Source organism: Oncorhynchus mykiss, chromosome 11, assembly GCF_013265735.2.
Source record: "Oncorhynchus mykiss isolate Arlee chromosome 11, USDA_OmykA_1.1, whole genome shotgun sequence".
In the NCBI taxonomy this organism is placed as follows: Eukaryota; Metazoa; Chordata; class Actinopteri; order Salmoniformes; family Salmonidae; genus Oncorhynchus; species Oncorhynchus mykiss.
Window position 1 is genome coordinate 9215445 of NC_048575.1, and position 23929 is coordinate 9239373.

General features: G+C 41.6%; 1 protein-coding gene across 3 annotated transcripts; it reads right to left on the reverse strand.

The window, feature by feature from the left end:
* On the reverse strand, positions 1–23341 carry LOC110535230 (B-cell receptor CD22). Of its 3 annotated transcripts, none has more exons than XM_036934804.1 (8): positions 23051–23341; positions 22069–22143; positions 21386–21772; positions 20952–21257; positions 2203–2466; positions 1408–1501; positions 1238–1295; positions 1–889 (listed from the first exon to the last, which is right to left on the reverse strand). In XM_036934804.1, exons 2-8 carry the CDS (start codon positions 22115–22117, stop codon positions 674–676), a joined length of 1374 nt encoding a protein of 457 aa, XP_036790699.1. In that variant the 5' UTR covers positions 22118–22143; positions 23051–23341; the 3' UTR covers positions 1–673. The 3 variants fall into 3 exon arrangements, with proteins under 3 accessions (XP_036790699.1, XP_036790700.1, XP_036790701.1); XM_036934806.1 differs by lacking the exons at positions 1–889; positions 1238–1295; positions 1408–1501; positions 2203–2466 and adding exons at positions 18973–19704; positions 19856–19925; positions 20034–20127; positions 20549–20815 and having other exon boundaries at positions 23051–23336; XM_036934805.1 differs by lacking the exon at positions 23051–23341 and having other exon boundaries at positions 22069–22378.
* Between the last annotated feature and the right edge of the window lie 588 nt (positions 23342–23929).

A 23929-nucleotide genomic window follows, 5' to 3' on the forward strand; every position in this document is an offset into this window, starting at 1 on the left:
AAATATTTCATGGAAATTGAATGTAAAGGTTTTAATTACAGTGCAATTAATAAACAACCTGAAATTCAGTCTCAATTATTTCTTCGATTTAACACTCAACATAAAAACTGAAATAATTACTTCTAAATAGATATAAACTGAAAATAGATATTATTATTCTGGGAACTGCACAAAAGAGGAAGATAAACAGTGACTAGTAGATTTTAACACCATTCTGACATCATGTAGACTTACTTCACCAACTTCCTGTCTTGTATCAGACCACTGTCTCTCCAACTAACTGTGTCTTCTCTCCTCAGTCATCATTTACTTTATATGGTCTTAAACTGCCTTCAGTGAGCTAGTTGAACCCAGCAGTTCCTCTATACTGTAACCCATTAAACAGATGCTCTGTGAACTCAACACTCAAAATAAATGGGCAAAAATAAAGAGTAGCCTGCATCATCATATCAACACTATAGTAACAGTTAAACACTTTTCACCCCAGCAAATTCTACAAATATGCAGATAATTAAAGAGCACACAATTATAAATGTAACAAAAGTACCATTAGAAACTAATACACAATGACAATACTCTACATAAAAACACTTGATACCCAATTGCAAAATACTTAGCATCCATCTGTTTTATTCACTTGTGCATAAAGCCCATCTAGGTTGTTAAGAGGTGGTTAAGAGGTGGCCCCTCTCCCAGTCACGTTGACTTCAGCGTACTCACTCTCCTGTCCCTGGACCCTGTCCTGGGCTGCAGCTGGGATCTCTTTGGTCTGTAGTTTGGAGAAGTCTATGTCACCGTATTGGATCTCTTCAGGCTGGTCTTCTGCAGGTTCCTCTGGTTCCTCTCCGGCTGTGGCCTGGTTAGTACACACTGTCCCAACCGGGGAGTTCTGTGGAGAGAACACAGAGAGAGGAACAGGTGTAAAGCTCTAAGCTCAGTAATGTGTAAAACTCTAAGGTCAGCAGGTTACACAACACATACTGAGTGGATGTCAATGAAAATGTAAATTCAACTGACAGGTGTAAAGACAGTAAACACTGTCAAAGTCCAACAGCTATTCTGTTATCATTCCATGTTCTTACAGGATGTGTTACAGGATTGCTTTCGATGTGGTCATCTCCCCTAAACTTCCTCTAAAGTGATGTTAACCTCATGGTTTTGAATAGTTTCAGCATTAACTCAGTACTTCCTAAGATACACTTTGTAGATGGTTTTTAAAGTTGAGCCTTATTCCCACCTGTCCCTGTGGACTGTCTGTCCTTTCAAGTCCATCGTGGAGCCTCGAGTTTCTCCTCCTGGAAGACATTTAGAAAGGTATTCTGAATGCACGGAGAGGGTTTTCATATGCAACAGCACAAACACAACATACATTTTTGTTTTTACATTGATGCCAGGAAAAGTTTTTACCATACAAAAAGACTGATCAGGCTGATAAGCAAAAATGCCCCCAGAGTTCCTGCTGCAACCCCAAAAACCGTTGGGTTAACATGCTCTCCTGACCCTGAAAACACAGAACATATTATGGTCATTTCTCACATAAATATCTCTGAAGAACACTACTTGACCAAAAGTATGTGGACACCTGCTCGTCGAACATCTCATTCTAAAATCATGTGTATTAATATGGAATACAGAATGTCATTGTATGTTGTAGCATTCCCTTCACTGGAACAAAAGGTGCCTAGGCCGAACCATGAAAAACAGCTCCAGACCATTCCTCATCCACCAAACTTTACAGTTGGCAATATGCATTGGGGCAGGTAGCGTTCTATTGGCAACCGCCAAACCCAGAATCATCCGTTGGACTGCCAGATGGTGAAGCGTGATTCATCACTCCAGAGAACGGGTTTCCACATCTCCAGAGTACGATTCTTGCTATTGTGCATGGTGATTTTAGGCTTGTGTGCGGATGCACAGCCATAGAAACCCATTTCATGATGCTCCCAATGACTTATGACAACTTATTGTGCTGCCGTTGCTTCCAGAGGCTCTTTAGAACTCTGTAGTGAATGTTGCCAATCTACTGCCATACTGCCTGTTTTTGTCTATGGAGATTGCACGGCTTTGTCCTCGATTTTATACACCTGTCAGCAATGGGTGAGGCTTAAATAGCTGAATCTATTAATTTAAAGTGGTGTCCACAGACATTTGTGTATATATTATATATCTAACCTAAGATTGTGTACTACATGCCCGTTTTACCTTTAATAGCCAGCTGCACTTCCTTTGACTTCCCACAGCCGTGACTATTACTTGCTTCACAGAAGTACAGTCCTCCATCTACAGTCACATTGAGGGTGTAACTCTGTCCAGATGCTACCTGTGTTGGTTTATCTCCACTGATCTGGAACCAGGTGAAGTTTGTCACAGGAGGGTTGGCTGTACTGCTGCAGGTCAGATTAACACAGCTGCCCACTAATACTGGATCAGCCGGACTGATGGAGGCCAAGGTGTCCTTAGGAGAGACTGAGGGAGAGGGGTTCATTTACAATGTATCTGGATATGGTATATTGAATAGTCTCTTTAAAACCACTATATTACAATCATCAGTGAAACATGATAGAATGATCTATTCTACAGGAACCGGTGACTAAATCTTACATGAAACGTTAAGCATCATGTTATGTTCAGCTGTCTTGTTGCTTGTCCCTACTGGGTAGACTGCAGTACAAGTGATGTTCTTCTCATGATGAAGATATGATGGAGTGAAGGTCACCGTGGAGAGAACTGAATTGGTTTGGTCTGAATTCTCCTGCAGTTGGTTGTCAGATGTAAACTGTGTTGGGAGAGTCCATGTCAGCTCGGGGGGGTGTTCTGGACAGGGTGCGACAGCAGAGCAGTTCAAGCTGACAGGGTTCCCGTCCTTCACCTCACCTGAGACAGTAATGATGGGACTGGAAGGAAAATCTGTAATACATTGTAGATAAATATATTTTACACTAATAGTTAAACTGTCCACTTGTTCTACTCTTATGATGCAAGGATTCTAAACTGGAAAAAATAATTGGTAAACAGGTCAATTGTATCTTACCCCTGACAACTATTTCAACATACTTATCAGGATCTGTTGCACGGTATGGTTGACCGTCAATCCTGAAGTAGTATCTATTAGTGTAACTGGTGGTGACATTGAAGAAGACTGTGGTGCAGTTATTCTGGGACATGTTTCCAGTTATCTTCCCTTGATATCTGTTGACTTTCCCATTACTGTGAAAAATCACATTTCCAGGATACTGATGAACATCTGGATGTGTTTTTATCCACACTCCAAAGGTTGGTATTGTGGCTTTAAATGTATTCTTATGTTGTTCAGGAACATCAAATGAACATGGGATTTGCACACAGGAGCCAGTCAGTCCATGCAGTCTATCTGGCATTGTGGTGATCAAATCTCGTCGACCAAAAAAGGTCAAAACACCTGCAACATGAAGGACAACATCAGGGAGGTTCTGATATATTATCAGTTCAGTCTAATGATATGTATTAACCCTAGATGACTGACAGAGGCCTCTGTTTGGAAGCCACTGCACAGCCATCTTGTTACTCACCCTCCAGTGTAAAACAGATGTTGGAAGATATAGAAATGCATTTATTAATGTCTACATTTGTTTTAGACAAGTATATTCTATTACAGACACCTTAATGCAGACTTTTAAATTATATTTTGTGACCTGCAACACTTCCTTCAGCAGAGAGACCCTACCGTTTCTCCAGCCAATGATTGCATCTTGAAACTCACTAAATTGGTATTATCCAATAACTAATTCATCTTTGAGTCAGACTTCATCATTTAAATTCGGGGTGTAGCCATGGGCTCCCCCTTTTCCCCCAACTATGTGAACCTGTATGTGGTACAATTTGAGGAAGCACTCATTTACAAAACATAGAGACACCCCCTATTTTCTAAAATCCTCCTATGGAAGAGATACATGGATGATGTCTTTGCGCTCTGGGGAGGAAGTCAGCAGGAACTAAATTAATTCCAAACTCTGCTAAACGAGAGCTCTGAATAGCTCAAATTCACTGTTCACTGTTGAGAGAAAAATTAACTACCTGGACTTATGGATCATCAAAGAGAATGATGCATTACATACAGACTTGTAAACAAGGCCAACAAACCTCAATAACCTGCTACGTGGGGATATAATGTATCCCCTTCCCCTCAGGAATGGTCTACCATATAGCCAGTTAAGCAGGGTTAAATGAATCTGTTGCCAACAGTCAGATTTTGACAGCAAAGCCAAGAAAATGACAAATCATTTCAAAATCAGAGGCTAGAAGGAAGAAATTCTTGATCCTGCGATGCTGAAAATATCTAAAAAAACATGAGAGGAATTGCTAAAAAGTAAACCAAAGAAGAAAAACAACGCAATAGTCTTTTGCAATAAGTAAACCAAGTGTTCAGAGAAAATGAAAGCAATCCTGAAAAGCACTGGCATATTTTGCAATCAGACAAGAAAATTGTACACATTTTCAAGGAACCCTCACTGGTGGTCTATAAGCGTGGTCACAATATTGTGGATAGCTTAGTGAGATCTGACCTGCCCCCTGAGCCCACTCAGACAGTCTTGACACCCATTCCAAATGGGATCTACAAATGTGGATCATGCTCACAGTGCAATAGCACTACAAAAACATCCTTCTTCAGACACACACATACAGGTGGAAAAATCCCTGTTAGGGGTATCATCTCTTGCATGATAAAGGGAGTAATCTATCTCATCACATGTTCATGTGGAAGCCAACTCATTACAAACAAAAAAACATTTAAAACAATGCATAGCTGTAAGAACACTGATTATCTAGTAGCAGCTCACTTTGTTGAAGCTAACCATCCCATCTCCTCCCTCAAATACACAGCTATTGAGCATGTTGCTCTACCAAGGAGAGGAGGTAACATGGAGATCCTACTACTACAGAGGGAGGCCTACTGGAGTTCCTATTTAAAACATTGACCCCTAGTGGTCAGAATATTGACTTTCATCTCAGGCCCTTCTTATGAACAATTATTTTTATTAAGAAGTCTTATAAATGAATCTATTCTTTCTACATCTTATCATGGTAAAACCAATAAGCATCATCCCCCTGTTGATGATGCTTATTATGCATTATGGATGAACCAAAAGATTACAATTTTATAACATTTAATGAAATTGGAAACAATGAAATATATGTGAAATTAAAAGAATAATGTATGTTGATGCTAATCTGGTTTTAGCCCGGTATGGTGACAGGGACAGTGGTGGAAGCTATTCTGTTAGCCGAATACTGACCTCGGTTTCACATGAACATACAGTGAAACTAAACAGAATTGACCCCCTTTCTGGTTCTCTATTTTTGCTCTTTTTTTAACACTGAATGTTATCAGATCTTCAACCAAAAACCTAATATTAGATAAAGGGAACTTGAGTTACCAAATAACACATTTTGTTATAGTTATTAATGTATTTCATTAACAAAATTATACATCACCCAATTCCTCTGTGTGAAAAAGTAATTTCTCCCTTACTCTCAATGACTGGTTGTGCCACCATTTCAAAACACACAATCAAGTCTACATGAGATACACAGCAGTTTAAATCCAGACTATTAAAATATACTAATCAGGAATTAACTTTACACTTTTCTACACAATTAAAAAGCTGGAATATAGCGCATCCCATAAAATATAATGTCTTGTGGTTATTCCTTTATGTCTGATTCATAACTAGTTGTTGTTGTGTGGAAGACTCACCTGATATAAAGAGACCAATGAGAAAAAACATGTTCTCAGGACAAGCCATGTGAGAACTCACACACCACTGATCACCTGAAACAGTACAAACATACACTTCCTGGTGGAGTAACTTAACTCACACAACACATTAAACCATCCCCATATCAAATACACGATGTCCTTCAGTTGTGAAGCTAATACATGAACAAACAGCAGTACATTAGAACATATTGAATCTCATTACTCAGAATTAATCTCCTTTCATTTATTTTGAACATTAAAATGAACAGAAAATATAGTGAAGAAGTCGATACTTGCCTTAGACGGTAACGTAAACTGTCTACAGCAGAAACTGTTACACACATAGTGAGGTCTGACAAACTAAAGTGATGAAATTCATGTGGCATATCTCACATCTCAACTGTGACGTACTTCCTAATAACTGTATGAGAAATGATTATCAAACAATTCTTCAGTATTTATTGTCCCTTTCTCGGGGTAGGACAGGTCAGCAGTATTTTGAAACTGGCCCCCAAATCACTATGTCCGCCCCCGACTCATTGTTAAATAGAACAAATTAAACTTTCATCATTATAACCATCTCCTATCCTCTATCTCCCAGGCCTGAATGGGAATGTGTGTGGGATTTTAACATATAGTTAAATCATGAACCAAAATCCACTATTCATTTATTCAAGAGTTAAATTTGTTAAATTCGAGTTTGATACAAAACATATGGTTGTCACATTATGTTTCAACATGAAAAACAGACTTGGTATGAAACAGAGTGACTGTAATTGTATCTGAGTGATTCTCACACACCTCTCAAATTCTCCGACACCAACTTCCTCTTGAAAAAAAAAAAGTATATTTGCAAAGAGGAGCCTGGTGGGCTGGATGCCACAGAGACACTCTTTTCACTCCACTTTGATACGGAATTGACTTTTTCATAGCAGTTTATGAGAATTTATGTAGCAGGTTAGGAGAATTATCGTAGCATGTTAAAAGCCTGAGGTTAAGGTCAGGTTAAATAGTCAGGTTTAGGGAAAATGCTCTCCTAACCAGGGTTGGATGAGGGCATTTGGGACCCTGAGCTTACTTTCCTTCATTTCAACACGTTCTGCCATGGTGCAGAGAAAATTATTATTTATATTGTTGCTGTTTTATAGCACCTCATGCTTGTGTTCACATTTTTTCATGAGGCTGATATAAAAGGTTGCAGTTTTAACGCTACAATCAGTTCTACACATTTTGCTATCATATGCTATCTGGGGCCGTTCAGTAATCCCTGCTGCTGACCTGCTTCCAAAGTCGCTTCTTATTGAAGTGCCGTGAAAAGAATGTCGCGGGAGACACAGGAGGGAGCCAGCCACCAGCAGGTCCTGGACGGCAAGGAGGACATGGGTGCCCTCTTCGGTGGTCAAGTCTAGATGGGATTAAGCTTTTGTCAAAATGATGTGAAAAGTATAATTATTACAGCATTTTAGCTAATCCTAACCCTTTTTCGTACTTTAATTTAATTTTCATAACCTGCTATGTTAATTCTCCTAACCTGTTGCCAAAATTCTCCCAAACTTGCTAGAAAACTCAATTTTGACAAAAGCTGTATCCCTTCTAGACAAAACCCTCAACCTTCCCAAAGGCCTTCTGGGAAAAGGAGACCCAGGAACTGAGGGTGTACTTTACCCAGCAGGTGGGAGCCGACCTCCCCCAACAGGTGGTCTCCCAGGCTTCAATGGGAACATGTGTGTGATGTTTCTTTTAAACGAGTTAAATCATAATCGTTGAATAGAACAAGTGTAGACCTTACCGTGAAATGATTACTTACAAGCCCTTAACCAACAATGCAGCCTCAGGATATGTGGTTTCCAGTTTGCATAGAGTCAAATAAAGTTTGTTCAGGGCCATCGATGTGTCTGCTTGGAGGGGAATATATACAGCTGTGATTATAATATAAGAGAATTCCCTTGGTAGATAATGCGGTCGACATTTGATTGTGAGGAATTCTAAGTCAAGTGAACAGAATGACTTGAGTTCCTGTATGTTGTTATGATCACACCACGTCTCGTTAATCATAAGGCATACACCCCCGCCCTTCTTACCAGAAAGATGCTTGTTTCTGTCGGTGCGATGCGTGAAGAAACCAGCTGGCTGCACCGACTCTGATAGCATCTCTCGATTGAGCCATGTTTCCGTGAAGCAAAGAACGTTACAGTCTCTGATGTCTCTCTGGAATGCTACCCTTGCTTGGATTTCATCAACCTTGTTGTCAAGAGACTGGGAGTATGCTAGGGAGTGGTGCGCGATGTGCCCGTCTCCGGAGCCTGACCAGAAGACCGCTTCGTTTGCCTCTTTTACGACGTCGTTGTTTTGGGTCGCCAGCTGGGATCCGATCCGTTGTCCTGGGTGGAAGGCAGAACACAGGATCCACTTTGCGAAAGGCATATTCCTGGTCGTAATGGTGAGTTGACGTTGCTCTTATATTCAGTAGTTCCTCCCGACTGTATGTAATGAAACCTAAGATTACCTGGGGTACCAATGTAAGAAATAACCTGTAAAAAAACAAAATACTGCATAGTTTCCTAGGAACGCGAAGCGAGGCGGCCATCTCTGTCGGCGCCGGAAGGTGGAGTCCTGATGTCACAACTCCATGCCCTAAACTGGATCATGCACATATCTGGAGCACAGAATGTTTGAATCCAGACTATTAAACTCTACTTATCAGGAATTATCTGTACACTTTTCTATACATTGAGACAGACGGGAATATAGGTCACACTATGAAATATCATCACTTGTGCTTATTCCTGTCTGATTCATAACTAGTTGTTGCTGTTGCTGTGTGGAAGACTCACCTGACATAAAGAGCCCTAGGAGAAAAAACATGTTCCCAGAACAAGCCATGTGAGAACACACTACTGATTCCTTGAAACAATACAAACATACACTTACTGGTAGAGTAGCTGAACTCACAACACATTGCATTGAACCATCCCCATATCAAATACACTGTCTTTCCGTTGTGAAGCTAATACATGAACAAACAGCAGTACTTTGAACATATTGAATCTCATTACTCATATTTAAGATACTGTGAAGAAGTCGATTCTTGCCAGGCTTGAATAGGAATGTGTGTGGGATTTAAAAATATAGTTAAATCATGAACCAAACTCCACTATCCATTTGACTGAAGACAAAAAAGTAAAAGTTATATTTGAGTTCGATGCAAAACATATGGTTGTCACATTATGTTTCAACATGAAAAACAGACTTGGTATGAAACAGAGTAACTGTAATTGTATCTGAGTGATTCTCACACACCTCTCAACTTCTCCTACACCAACCTCCTCTTTGAAGTCTATTTGCAAAGAGGAGCCTGGTGGGCTGGATGCCACAGGCTGTCACAATCTTCCTCCTCATGTGAAGAGGAGAGGCGAGAAGGATCAGAGGACCAAAATGCGGCGTGGTATGTGTTCATGATGAATGTTTAATTAAATAACTGAACACTGAAGACAAAAACAATAAACAAATAAAGGACAGGCGGGAGACTCCGGCAGCGCCGGACAGGCGGGAGACTCCGGCAGCGCCGGACAGGCGGGAGACTCCGGCAGCGCCGGACAGGCGGGAGACTCCGGCAGCGCCGGACAGGCGGGAGACTCCGGCAGCGCCGGACAGGCGGGAGACTCCGGCAGCTCCGGACAGGCGGGAGACTCCGGCAGCGCCGGACAGGCGGGAGACTCCGGCAGCTCCGGACAGGCGGGAGACTCCGGCAGCTCCGGACAGGCGGGAGACTCCGGCAGCGCCGGACCACCTGTAGAGAGGAGACAGAGAGACAGCCTGGTGCGTGGGGCTGCCACAGAACCCACCAGGCTGGGGAGACCTCCAGGAGGCCTGGTGTTAGGAGGAGGCACCTGAAGGACCGGGCTATGGGGGAGCACTGGAGTTCTGGTGCGCAGCCTTTGCACCACTCCCCCAGGCTGGATCACTGCTCTAGCCCGGACCCTCCAGAGTGCAGGCACAGGTTGAACCGGGCTGTGGGTAAGCAAGGGAGATCTAGTGCCTACTACCCGCACCTCTCCCACATTTGCCCGGCACGAGCGGAGCGCAGGCATAGGACGCACTGCACCCTCCCAGCGCCCCGGAGACACAGCACGCAGAGCTGGTGCAGGATACCCTGGCCCGAAACGGCGTACCGGCGACCAGACACGCTGAGCAGGCACCATACGCCCTGGCTGGATGCCCACACTCACATGACACTCTCGGGGGGCTGCCCTATAGCGCACCGGGCTATGGGCACGTACTGGCGACACCGTGCGCTTAACCGCATAACACGGTGCCTGACCAGTAACGCGCTGCTTATAATAAGCACGAGGAGTGAGCTCAGGTCTGCTACCTGGCTTAGCTCCACACCTCGTGTGCCTCCGCCAAAACATTTTTTGGGGCTGCCTCTCGTACCTGTCGCACTGCCGTGCTGCCTCATATCGCTGCCTCCAGCTCTGCTTTGGGGCGGCGATATTCCCTAGCCTGTGCCCAGGGTCCATCTCTGTTCAATATCTCCTCCCATGTCCAGGAGTCCTGTGATGCTGGCCGCCGTTGTTGCTGCTGCTGCTGTCGTCGCTGTCTTTTACCACGCCGCTTGGTCCTTGGAAGGTGGGTGATTCTGTCACGATCTTCATCCTCTTCATCTGAAGAGGAGAGGCGAGAAGGAGCAGAGGACCAAATTGCGGCGTGGTATGTGTTCATGATGAATGTTTAATTAAAGAACTGAACACTGAAGACAAAAACAATAAACAAATAAAGACCGTGAAGCTATCATAAGGACTGTGCTGACACAAGCAACTAACATAGACAATCACCCACAAACAAACAGTGCAACCCAGGCCCCCTAAGTATGATTCTCAATCAGAGACAACTAATGACACCTGCCTCTGATTGAGAACCATACTAGGCCGAAACATAGAAATCCCCAAATCATAGAAAATCAAACAGACTGCCCACCCCAACTCACGCCCTGACCATACTAAATAATGAATACAAAACAAAGGAAATAAAGGTCAGAACTTGACAGAGACACTCTTTTCACTCCACTTTGATTATATAAAGGTTAAATACATAAATAAAAATAGGTTTGGTAAAAGGGATATGGTTAAGAAAATGCTCTCCTATCTAGGGTTGGAAGACAGCATTTGGTACCCTGAGTTTACAGTGGCAAGAAAATGTGAACCCTTTGGAATTACCTGCTTAAATTGGTCATACAATTTAATCTGATCTTCATCTAAGCCACAACAATAGACAAACACAGTCTGCTTAAACTAACACACAAACAATTATACGTTTTCACGTCTTTATTGAACACACGAGTAAACATTCACAGTGCAGGGTGGGAAAAGTTAGTGAACCTTTGGATTTTACAACTGGTTTACCCTCCTTTGGAAGCAATAACCTCAACCAAACGTTTTCTGTACTACTGAACTGTTTCAGTTCAGCAATATTCTTGTGATGTCTGGTGTGAACTGCTCTCGAGGTCATGCCACTGCATCGCAATCGGGTTGAGGTCAGGACTCTGACTGGGTCACTCCAGAAGGCGTATTTTCTTCTGTTGAAGCCATTCTGTTGTTGATTTACTTCTGTGTTTTGGGTTGTTGTCCTGTTGCATCACCCAACTTCTGTTGACCTTCAATTGGCAGACAGATAGCCTTACATTCTGCTGCATTAGGTATTGATAAACTTGGGAATTCATTTTTCCGGCAAGCTGTCCAGGCCCTGTGGAAGCAAAGCAGACTCAAACCATGATGCTCCCTCCACCATAATTTACAGTTGTTATCTCCTCCTCTGAAGAGGAGGTGTAGCAAGGATCGGACCAAAATGCAGCGTGGTAATTTTCATACATGTTTAATAACGAATAAACACGAACAATACAAAAACAAGAAACGTAACACAAAAACAAGAAACGTAACACAAAAACAAGAAACGTAACACAAAAACAAGAACCAGCCTATACTGGTGCAAAGTAACACAGGAACAATCACCCACGAAACACTCAAAGAATATGGCTGCCTAAATATGGTTCCCAATCAGAGACAACGATAAACACCTGCCTCTGATTGAGAACCACTCCAGACAGCCATAGACTATACTAGATAACCCCACTAAACCACAATCCCAATACCTACAAAAACCCCAAGACAAAACACACCACATAATAAACCAATGTCACACCCTGGCCTGACCAAAATAATAAAGAAAACACAAAATACTTAGACCAGGGCGTGACAACAGTTGGGATGAGGTTTTGATGTTGGTGTGCTGTGCCTTTATTTCTCCACACAGTATTGTGTGTTCCTTCCAAACAACTCAACTTAATTTTAATCCGTCCACAAAATATTTTGACAGTAGCGCTGTGAAACATCCAGGTGCTCTTTTGTGAACTTTAGACGTGCAGCAATGTTTTTTTTTTTGGAGAGCAGTGACTTCTTCTGTGGTGTCCTCCCATGAACACCATTTTTGTTCAGTGTTTTAAGTATTGTAGACTCGTCAACAGAGATGTTAGCATGTCCCAGAGATTGCTGTAAGTCTTTGGCATACACTCTAGGATTCTTCTTAACCTCATTGAGCATTCTGCGCTGTGCTCTTACAGTCATCTTTGCAGGAAGGCCAGTCCTAGGGAGAGTAGCAACAGTGCTGAACTTTCTCCCTTTATAGACAATTTGTCTTACCTTGGACTAATGAACATCCAGGCTTTTAGAGATACTTTTGTAACCATTCCCAGATTTATGCAAGTCAACAATTCTTAATCTTAGGTCTTCTGAGATCTCTTTTGTTCAAAGTATGGTTCAAATCAGGCAATGCTTCTTGTGATTATCAAACTCAAATGTTGTGAGTGTTCTGTATAGGGCAGGGCAACTCTCACCAACACCACCAATCTCATTGATTGGACTCCAGGTTAGCTGACTCCTGACTCCAATTAGCTTTTGGAGAAGTCATTAGCCTTACCTTTTCCAGTCTACACTATGCATTTTTAAATGATGTATTCAATAAAGACAAGGAAAATATAATAATTTGTGTGTTACTAATTTAAGCACACTGTGTGTGTCTATTGTTGTGACTCAGATGAAGATCACATTTTATGACCAATTTCTGCAGAAATCCATGTAATTCCAAAGGGTTCCCATACTTTTTCTTGCCATTGTACTTTCTGCAACACATTTTGCCTCGGTGCAGAGAGAAACATTTTTATAACGCTATTCTACACATTTTGTCAGTTTTAAAGCTAACTTCCTGAAATTCTACACTTTTTGCCATGAAGCAGATATTGATTTTGGTGTTTTATAGCTCATCATGCTTGTGTTCACACTTGAGACAAAGTGTTGCAGTGTTAAAACTCATTTCCTACTATTCAACACATTTTGCTATCATATGCTTTATGGGACCGTTCAGTAGTTCGGCCCTGCACCTTACCTGCTACCAAAATAACTTCTTATTGAAGTGACGTGAAAAGAGAGTCCACGGGTACCACAGGAGAGAGCCAGCGACCTGCAGTGCTTGAGAGGCAAGGTGGAAATTGGCGCCATCTTCGACGGTCAAGTCTAGGTGGGATAAAGCTTTTGTCAAATTTACGTCAAAAGTTGAATAATTTTAGCATTTTATCTAATCTCAACCCCTTTTCTGTACTTGAATCTAATTATCATAACCTGCTATGTTAATTATCCTAATCTGTTGCATAAATTCTTCTAAACTTGCTAGAAAACGTTTTTTATTATTTATTTATTTTTAAAGCTGTAACCTTCTAGACAAAACCCTCTTTGACCTGCACAAGGTCTTCTGGGAGAAGGAGACCCAGGAGCTGAGGGTGTACTTTACCTGTTAGGTGAGAGCCACTTCCCTCAACAGGTAGAGGGAGAGCTGAAGGCTCTGGAGGACAGGGTCAGGAATTGAGAGGTGGAGGGACCAGATGATTCAGAGAGAGAAGAGAGAAAGTATTGACTATTGGACATTATACTAGGCTGATGCTGCTATATGGTGGGAATGGGGATATGGTGGGGCTGACAAAAAAGGGACTAACAAGCTCATTGCAGTTATGTGGAAACTGCTTTGCCTATTTCTGGATAAAATGTATGAAATTACAATTAAATGACGTGTCTGCATGTAGATCAGGCTTCCACTCACTATCAATGGATATATGAGTAGGTATTAGGTGACAGATCAGAATCAGTTCAGCTGTATCTTACTGCTCTTTCCATGACATAGACTGACCAGGTGAATATCATATTGAAGCTTTAGTTTGAACATTAAAATATAAAGATAAGATAGTGAAGTAGTTGACACTTGCCTTACACTGATGTAAACGGTCCACAGGAGAGACTGTCACACACACATAGTGTGTTCTGACAAACCAAAGTGCTGAAATTCATGTGGCACATCTCACATCTCATCAGTGACGTACTTCCTAATAAGTGCATTTATATGACAGGATGTTGAATAGTCTATGTGATGGGTGTCAACATCAGTTGTGAAAACATTGTATGCTATATTAAGTGTTGAGAACATTGTAATTTTCTAATGAACATTCTACTCCAGAACAATTAGTCTCAGTTACTTGAAACATTGCAGAGTTGACCTGATCCATGTTTCACCAGTTTCAAATGAAATGGACCCCAGCTGCCCACTGACTGATTCTAAACACAAAGTGTGTGTTAGCCACTGACTCAACAGCTTAATATGGCCTATACATTTCATTACTGCCAAAAATGAAACACTTATATACAATATATTTTTCATTGTGGGATAATAATATTCATTGCAGTTAATGTATGTGTGGTGGGTAAATAACCCTTTTAGGGGAAGGGGACCCCTTTACAGCATTTTGTTACAGGCCCCCAAGTAGTCAAGTTCGCCCTTGATACAACAATGGAAACGTGCTGCAATATAACCTTCTCCCTCTCCTCTATCTCACAGGCTTGATTTTTTTTTAAATATGGGTAAATCATAAACCAAAATCCATCCAACTTGCTTAGTTAAATTTGAGTTCAGTAAAAGATACCCGGATCTCACATTATCTTTCAGCATGAAAAACAGACGTTTGTCTGAAACAGAGTAACTGTAATTGTAGCTGATGGATTATCACACACTTCCACATTTCTCCTGCACCAACTTCCTCTTTCATTACATCACTTCTATCTGCCAAGAAGAGCATGGTGGGCTGGGAGCCACAGGAGGGAGCCATCAACCTTCAGGGCAAGGTGTACCTCCCCGACGGTCATGTCTAGATGGGATACAGCTTTTGTCAAATTGAGGTTCTTAAGTTGATTTTATGTATTATTTTAGCTAACCCTAATCCTTTTTCTTACCTTAATCTAATTATCCTAACCTGCTACGTTAATTCTCCCAACCTGCTGCACAAGTTCTCCTACATTTGCGAGGAAAAGTCAATTTTGACGGAAGGATGTATCCCTTCTATTCAAAACCCTCTTGGACCTGCCCAAGGCCTTCTGGGAGAAGGAGACCCAGGAGCTGAGGACGAACTTTACCCAGCAGTGCAATTAATGAACAACCTCAAATGCAGCCTCATTTGTGTCTCTTGATCAACACTCAAAACAAAAGCAGACATAATAACTCACAACAATACACACATGAAAATAGACATGTAATGGGGATATTTAAGAAGAATAAAGTTCAGATTCAGTTTAGAGTGATTCATATCATGTTCAGCATATTTATCTATTTGCCCTTCCTGTAACATGATTTCAGGGGGGAGAATATGGTACAGGTTACAGGGTAGTCCAGGTAATTGAGGTAATATGTACAAGGAGGTAGGGGTAAAGTGACTAGGCATAGATAATAAACAACAGCATAAAAGGGAGAATATGGTACAGTGTCAATTGGCCCAGCGTCGTCTGGGTTAGGGGAGGGTTTGACCCGCAGGGATGTCCTTGTCCCATCGCGCTCTAACGACTCATGGGGCGGGCCAGGTGCACGCTGACACGTCGCCAGGTGTATGTTGTTTCCTCTGACACATTGTTGTGGATGGCTTCCAGGTTAAGCAGGCATTGCGTCATGAAGCAGTGCAGCTTGGTTGGGTTGTGTTTCGAAGGACGCACAACCTTTGCATCTCCTAAGTCCGTAAGGGAGTTGCAGCGATGAGACAAGACTGTAACTACCAATTGGATACCACAAAATTGAAAAAAGTGGTAAAAATTCAATAGAATTTTAAAAAGTATCTATCATTAAAAAATAAATAATATATACATTTTAGGGCCTTCCTCTGACACCACGTGGTGTAGAGGTCCTTGATGGCTGGAAGCTTGGCCCCAGTGATGTACCGGGCCATACACACAACCTCCTGTAGCGCCTTGCGGTTGGAGGACCCATGCCAAATCTTTTCAGTCTCCTGAGGGGGAAGAGGTGTTGTTGTGTCGTCTTCATGACTGTCTTGGTGTGTTTGGATAATGATAGATTGTTGGTGATGTGGAGACCAAGGAACTTGAAGCTCTCAACCTGCTCCACTACAGCCCCGCTCGGCTCTCCTTTTCCTGTAGTCCACGATCATGTCCTTTGTCGTAATCACGTTGAGGGGGAGGTTGTTGTCCTGGCACCACACTGCCAGGTTTTTGACCTCCTCCCTACAGGCTGCCTCATTTTTTGTTGGTGATCAGGCGACTCCAGGCGACTGTTGTGTCATCTGCAAACTTAATGATGGTGTTGGAGTCGCTCAGTCATGGGTGAACAGGGAGTACAGTAGCGGATTAAGCACGGATCCCTGAGGAACCCTCGTGTTGAGTATCAGAGGGCAGATGTGTTTTTGCCTACACTTACCACCTGGGGTGCGGCTCATCAGGAAGTCCAGGATCCAGTTGCGGGGGGAGGTATTTAGTCCCAGGGTCCTTAGCTTAGTGATGAGCTTTGAGGGCACTACGATGTTGAACGCTGAGCTGTAGTCAATGAACAGCATTCTCACGTAGGTGTTCCTGTTGTTCGAGTAGGAAAGGGCATTTTTGAATGCAATAGAGATTGCGTCATCTGTGGATCTGTTGGGGTATTATGCAAATTGGAGTGGATCTAGTGTTTCTGGGATTATGGTGTTGATGTGAGCCATGACCAGCCTGGCTACAGACATGAGTACTACGGGTCGGTAGTCATTTAGGCAGGTTGCCTTGGTGTTCTTGTGCACAGGGAATACGGTGGTCTGCTTGAAACATGTTGGTATTACAGACTCAGTCAGGGACAGGTTGAAAATGTCAGTGAAGACACTTGCCAGTTGGTCAGCGCATGCTCAGAGTACACATCCTGGTAATTCATCTGGCCCTGCGACCTTGTGAATGTTGACCTGTGGAATCCTTTTGTAGTCCATAATAGTTAGCAAGCCCTGCCACATTCGACGAGCGTCGGAGCAGGTGTAGTAGGATTCAATCTTAGTAGGATTCAATCTTGCAAGGGCTGTAGCTTTTGTGGCGTGATGGGTAACAACGCTTCGTGGGTGTCAGATTTTGATGTGTGCAGAGGGTCCCTGGTTCGAGCCCAGGAAGGGGCGAGGAGAGAGACTGAAGCTATACTGTTACATTGATGCTGTTGACCCGTTGACCCAGATCACTGGTTGCTGCGGAAAAGGAGGTCGTCAAAAGGGGGGTGAGTGTAACCGATGTGACATGGCTGGCTAGTTAGCGGGGTGCGTACTAATAGCGTTTCAATCTGTAAGGTCACTCGCTCTGAGACCTTGAAGTAGTTGTTCTCCTTGCTCTGCAGGGGCCATGGCTTTTGTGGAGCGATGCTTCGTGCGAGGCAGTTGTTGATGTGTGCACAGGGTCCTTCGTTCGAGCCCAAATAGAGGCGAGGAGAGGGACGGAAATGAAACTGTTACATTAGAATCACCTCTGGCAGTGATTACAGCTGTGAGTCTTTCTGGGTAAGTCTATAAGAGCTTTGCACACCTGGAATGAACAATATTTGCACATTATTATTTTTTTAAATTCTTCAAGCTCTTTCAAATTGGTTGTTGATCATTGCTTGACAGCCATTTTCAAGTTGTGCTATAGATTTTCAAGCTGATCAAAACTGTAACTTGGACAATTAGGAACATTCAATATTGTCATAGTAAGTAACTCTGGTATATATTTGGCTTTTTGTTTTAGGTTGTTGACCTGCTGAAAAGTGAATTTGTGTCCCAGTGTCTTTTGAAAAGAAGTCTAAATCAGGATTTTCTCTAGTTTTGCCTGTGCTTTGCTCTATTCCATTTATTTTCATCCTAAAACACTTGATGACAAGCATACCCATAACATATTGCAGCCATCACCATGCTTGAAAATATGAAGAGTGTACTCAGTGATATGTTGTGTTGGACATAGAGTGAATTTCTTTGCCAAATGTTTTGCAGATTTACTTTAGTGCCTTATTGCAAACAGAATGCATGTTTTGGAATATTTTTATTCTGTTTCCTTCTTTTCACTTTGTCATTTAAGTTAGTATTATGGAGTAAGTACAATGTTGATCCATCCTCAGTTTTCTCCAATCACAGCCGTTAAACTATGTAACTGTTTTAAAGTCACCATTGGCCTTATGGTGAAATCAGTGGAGGCTGCTGAGGGGAAGACAACTCATAATGTCTGGAACGGAGCAAATGGAATGGAATCAAACGCATGGAAACCGTGTTGGATGAATTTGGTACCATTCCACCTGTTCTGCTCCAGCCATTACCACGAGTACGTTCTCCCCAAATAATGTGCCACCAACCTCCTGTGGGTGAAATCCCTGTGCAGTGTTTTTCCTCTCCGGCGGCTGAGTTATGAAGGACGCCTGTATCTTGGTAGTGATTGGGTGTATTGATAAACCATCCAAAGTGTAATTAATAAACTCACTACACTCAAAGGGGTTTTCAAGGTCAGATATCTTTTCTTTTTACCCATCTACCAACAGGTGCCCTTCTTTGTGAGGCAATGGAAAAGCTGTTTATATCTGTTTGAAAGTTGCTGCTTGACTGAGGGATCTTACAGAAAATTGTATGTGTGGGGTACAGAGAAGAGGTAGTCATTTAAAAATCATGTTAAACACTAGTATTGCACACTAAGTGAATCCATGCAACTCATTCTCACAAGTTAAGGAAATCTTCACTCCTGAACTCATTTAGGCTTGACATGGAAAAGGTATTGAATACATATTGACTTTCAGCTTTTCATTTTATGTCTAAAAACATAATTCCACATTGTGTGTAGAACAGTGACACAAAATCTCAATAGAATCCATTTTAATGAGATGTTAAATGTTGGACCAATAAGACCAAAATATTTCATGGACATTGAATGTAAAGGTTTATTGCAGGGCAATTAATAAACAACCTGAAATTCAGTCTCAATTGTTTCTTCGATTTAACACTCAACATAAAAACTGACAATAACTTCTAAATAGATATAAACTGAAAATAGATACAATTGTTATTCTGGCAACTGCACAAAAGAGGAAGATAAACAGTAACTAGTAGACGTCATCATGTCGACTTACTGCACCAACTTCCTGTCTTGTATCAGACCACTGTCTCTCCAACTAACTGTGTCTTCTCTCCTCAGTCATCATTGACTTTATATGGTCTTAAACAGCCTTCAGTGAGCTAGTTGAACTCAGCAGTTCCTCTATACTGGAACCCATTAAACAGATGCTCTGTGAACTCAACACTCAAAATAAATGGTCCAAAATAAAGAGTAGCCTACATCATCATATCAACACTATAGTAACAGTTAAACACTTTTCATCCCAGAAAATTCTACAAATATGCAGATAATCAAAGAGTACACAATTATAAATGTAACAAAAGTATACATTTAAAACTAATACACAATGACAATACTGTACATAAAAACACTTAATACCCATTGGAAAAATAATTAACATGCACCTCTTTTATTGGCTTGTGCTTAAAGACCATCTAAGTTGTTAAGTGGTGGTTACTGGTTCCCTCTACCGGCCGTGGCCTGGTTAGAGCACACTGTCCCAACCGGGGAGTTCTGTGGAGAGAACACAGAGAAAGGAACAGTTGTCAGGACCGACACTTCAGAAGAATAATGACTTCATAGTTACAGTTGGTTACACAACACAGTATTCATTCAATTCTTCCTGAAACACACATTCTAGATGGGTTTTAAAAGGTAATTCTACCATTCCCACCAGTCCCTGTGAACGGTCTGTCATGTCAAACCCAGTAGTGAGTCTCGATGTTCTCCTCCTCCTGGAAGACAAGAATAAAGGTATTTTGACATTCATTTAGGTTTTCAAAAACAAAAGCACAATCAGCATGATAAATATGTAAAAATTGAGGCTGGGAATATCTTTTTACCATGCAGAGAATACGATCAGGCTGAAAAGGAAAATCAACCCCAAGGTTTTTCCTACAATCTCAAAAACCTTTGGGTTAACAGGCTCTTCATGCCCTGTAAATAAAACACACATTATAGCCATCTGTTCCAAAAAGAGGAAACATTTTGCACATTGTCTAATATTACAAATTATACACATACTGTAGATGTACAGATGTAAGATCTTAATTTATCCAGTATTGTTGCAGTGAAATAATCCTGCAGTAAAAGGACTTGAACGTTTCCTCCGTTATGTTGTTCCATTGGTGGTGAGTCTATTAGCTGGACAAAATAAGGCTGCATGATAAGTGTAATACCATTAATATAACCATGTTTTAGTGCAGGATTCTGTTGAATATATGCAAATCACAAAGCTTATTTGTGTTTCCCACAATGCAATTAACTTCTAAGCATGAGGAAGTATATCTCTTCTACATCTATCTATATCTATAATATTCTTAATGTTGTGTCGTATTGAATGTGCCAATGCTTCTACCTTTAATAGCCAGCTGCACTTTCTTTGACTTCCCACAGCCGTGACTATTTCTTGCTTCACAGTAGTACAGTCCTCCATCACCAACAGTCACATTGAGGGTGTAACTCTGTCCAGATGCAACCTGAGTTGTTTTACCCTCACTGATCTGGAACCAGGTGAAGTTTGTCACAGGAGGGTTGGCTGTACTGCTGCAGGTCAGATTAACACAGCTGCCCACTAATACTGAATCAGCTGGACTGATGGAGGCCGAGGTGTCCTTAGGAGAGACTGAGGGAGAGGGGTTCATTTAGAATGTATCTGGATATGGTATATTGAATAGTCTCATCAAACCCACTCTATTACAATCATCAGTGAAAACATGATAGAATGATCTATTCTTCAGGAACCTGTGACTAAATCTTACATGAAACGTTAAGCATCATGTTATGTTCAGCTCTCTTGTTGCTTGTCCCTACTGGGTAGACTGAGGTACAAGTGATGTTCTTCTCATGATGAAGATATGACGGAGTGAAGGTCACCGTGGAGAGAACTGATTTGGTTTGGTCTGGATTCTCCTGCAGTTGGTTCTCAGTTGTGAACTGTGTTGGGAGAGTCCATGTCAGCTCAGGGGGGTGTTCGGGACAGGGAGCGACAGCAGAGCAGTTCAAGCTGACAGGGGTCCCTTCCTTCACCTCACCTGAGACCGTAATGATGGGACTGGAAGGAAAATCTGTAATACATTGTAGATAAATATATTTTACTCTAATAGTTAAACTGTCCACGTGTTCTAATCTTATCTTTGATGCAAGGAATCTAAACTGGGAAAAATAGTTGGTAAACAGTTAAATTGTCTCTTACCCCTGACAACTATATTAACAGACTTTTCAGTGTCTGTTCCACGGAATGGTTTACTCTCAATCCTGAAGTAGTATTTATCAGAGTAACTGGTGGTTACATTGAAGAAGACTGTGGTGCAGTTCTTCTGGGACATGTTTCCAGTTATCGTCCCTTGATATCTGTTGACCGTCTCACTACTGTTAAATATCACTCTGTCCGGACGCTCACCAAAGTATTGGTTTCCTTTTATCCACACTCCAGAGGTTAGTATTGTGCTGTTAAATGTATCCTTATGTTGGTCAGGAATATCAAATGAACATGGGATTTGCACACAGGAGCCCGTCAGTACATCCAGTCTATCTGGCATTGTGGCGATCAAATTTCGTTGACCAAAACTGACCAAAACACCTGCAACATGAAGGACAACATCAGGGAGGTAATATGATCTTTTCAGTACATTCACTCTCTCTGCAGCAAAAAATATATACTCATTTCAATGTACAGGTGATTCCTTATGTCACGACTCCATGCCCTAAACTGGATCATGAACATATGTGGAGCACAATGTTTGAATCCAGACTATTAAACTCTGCTTTTCTATACATTGAGACAGATGGGAATACAGCTCATAGTATGAAACATCATCCCTTGTACTTATTCCTCTGTCTGATTCATAACTAGTTATCGTTGTGTGTAAGACTCACCTGATATAAAGAGGACAATGAGAAAAAACATGTTCTCAGAACAAGCCATGTGAGAACTCACACACTACCGATCACCTGAAACAGTACAAACATACACACATTTAGTAACTCAACACACTGCCCTTCCTTACCTTCAGGCTCAAACCCAACACCCGAGCACTCCATTCTCCCACCCCTACAGGAGGGCAGCTGCCGCTCAGGCTGTCCAAGCTCTTTTCTGTCCTGGCACCCCAATGCTGGAACCAGCTTCCCCCTGAAGCTACCTGCCCATCTTGCGAAAACATCAGAAACCCTACCCCTTCAGGGCATTTTAAATAATCCCACAGCACCCCCCCCCCCCTCCCCCCTTTCACAGCCTGACCTCAAAAGGCCTTTTGTGAACTAACATCCGCACTTGACACCCCCCCCCCCCCCCCCACACACACACACACACACTAGCTCTGACTTTGCTGATACCTGCTTGAGTGTACTTACTATGAATGTAATGCGGTTGTCTCACCTGACTATCATAAGATGAATGCACCAACTGTATGTCGTTCTGGATAAGAGTGTCTCTGCTAAATTACTCAAATGTATTACATTGAACCTTAATGCGTACAGTGCATTCGGAAATGATTCAGACCTCTTGACTTTTCTCCCCTCGTTGTTATGTTGTTTAAAATGGATGAAATTGTTGTCGCCCTTCAATCTACACACAATACCCTATAATAATAAAAAAAAAATTAGAAATGATTTGTCATTATGGGGTATTGTGTGTGGATTGATAAGGAAAAATAATTTAATGCATTTTACAATAAGACTAAAGTAACAAAATGTGGAAAAAGGAAAGGGGTCTGAATACTTTCTGAATGCAGTGTATGGCTTTCAGTTGTAAAGCTATAACATGAACCAACAGCAGCAGCATTTCAAATCATTACCAGTCATAACAGTTCAGTGAGTCTTAACATTAAAATGAAAAGATAGTGAAGAAGTCGACACTTGCCTTAAGATCTTGAAAAGCGATCACAGAAAAGGAGATGATATCACACCCATAGTGAGTTCTGACAAACTGAAGTGTTGCAATTCAAGTTGGACAATGGCATGTGATGTACTTCCTATTCCTTATAAGTGAACAAAATTATTTGCATTTTCAAAAGCAAGAAGTATAATTTTCTACTAATTATATACAGTCAAAAGTTTAGACACACCTACTCAAGGATTCTCTCTTTTACTATTGTCTACACTGTAGAATAGTGAAAACATCAAAATTATGAAATAACACATATGGAATCATGTAGTAACCAAAAGTGTTAAACAAATCAAAATATATGTTATATTTGAGATTCTTCAAATTAGCCACCCTTTGCCTTGATGACAGCCTTGCATACTCTTGGTATTCTCTCAACCAGCTTCATGAGGTAGTCACCTGGAATGAATTTCAATTAACAGGTGTGCCTTGTTAAAAGTTAATTTGTGGAATTTCTTTCCTTCTTAATGCGTTTCAGCCAATCTGTTGTGTTGTGACAAGGTAGGGATGGTATACAGAAGATGGTCTTTCACCAAATAGGGCTAAGCCCATCATTTTCTTTTCTTCCAATTTTAAATTAAACCTTTATTTAACTTGGCAAGTCAGTTAAGAACAAACTATTATTTACAATGACTGCCTACCCCGGCCAAAGCTGGGCCAATTGTGCGCCGCCATATGAGACTCCCGATCACGGCCGGACTTGAAACAGCCTGGAATCAAACCAGGGACTGTAGTGACGCCTCTTGCACTGAGATGCATTTATTATTATTTCTTGCTTCACAGAAGTACAGTCCTCCATCACCAGTCACATTGAGGGTGTAACTCTGTCCAGATGCTACCTGTATTGGTTTATTA

Bases quoted from the DNA above. Each gene is read 5' to 3' on its own strand.
- LOC110535230 (XM_036934804.1), bottom strand. From the start codon at position 22,117: ATGGCTTGTTCTGAGAACATGTTTTTTCTCATTGTCCTCTTTATATCA. The intron at 1,502-2,202 runs GTAAAACGGGCA...CTGTGTTTTCAG, and splicing joins AGTGCAGCTGGCTATTAAAG to GGTCAGGAGAGCATGTTAAC. The intron at 890-1,237 runs GTGGGAATAAGG...TTCTCTCCACAG, and splicing joins CAGACAGTCCACAGGGACAG to AACTCCCCGGTTGGGACAGT.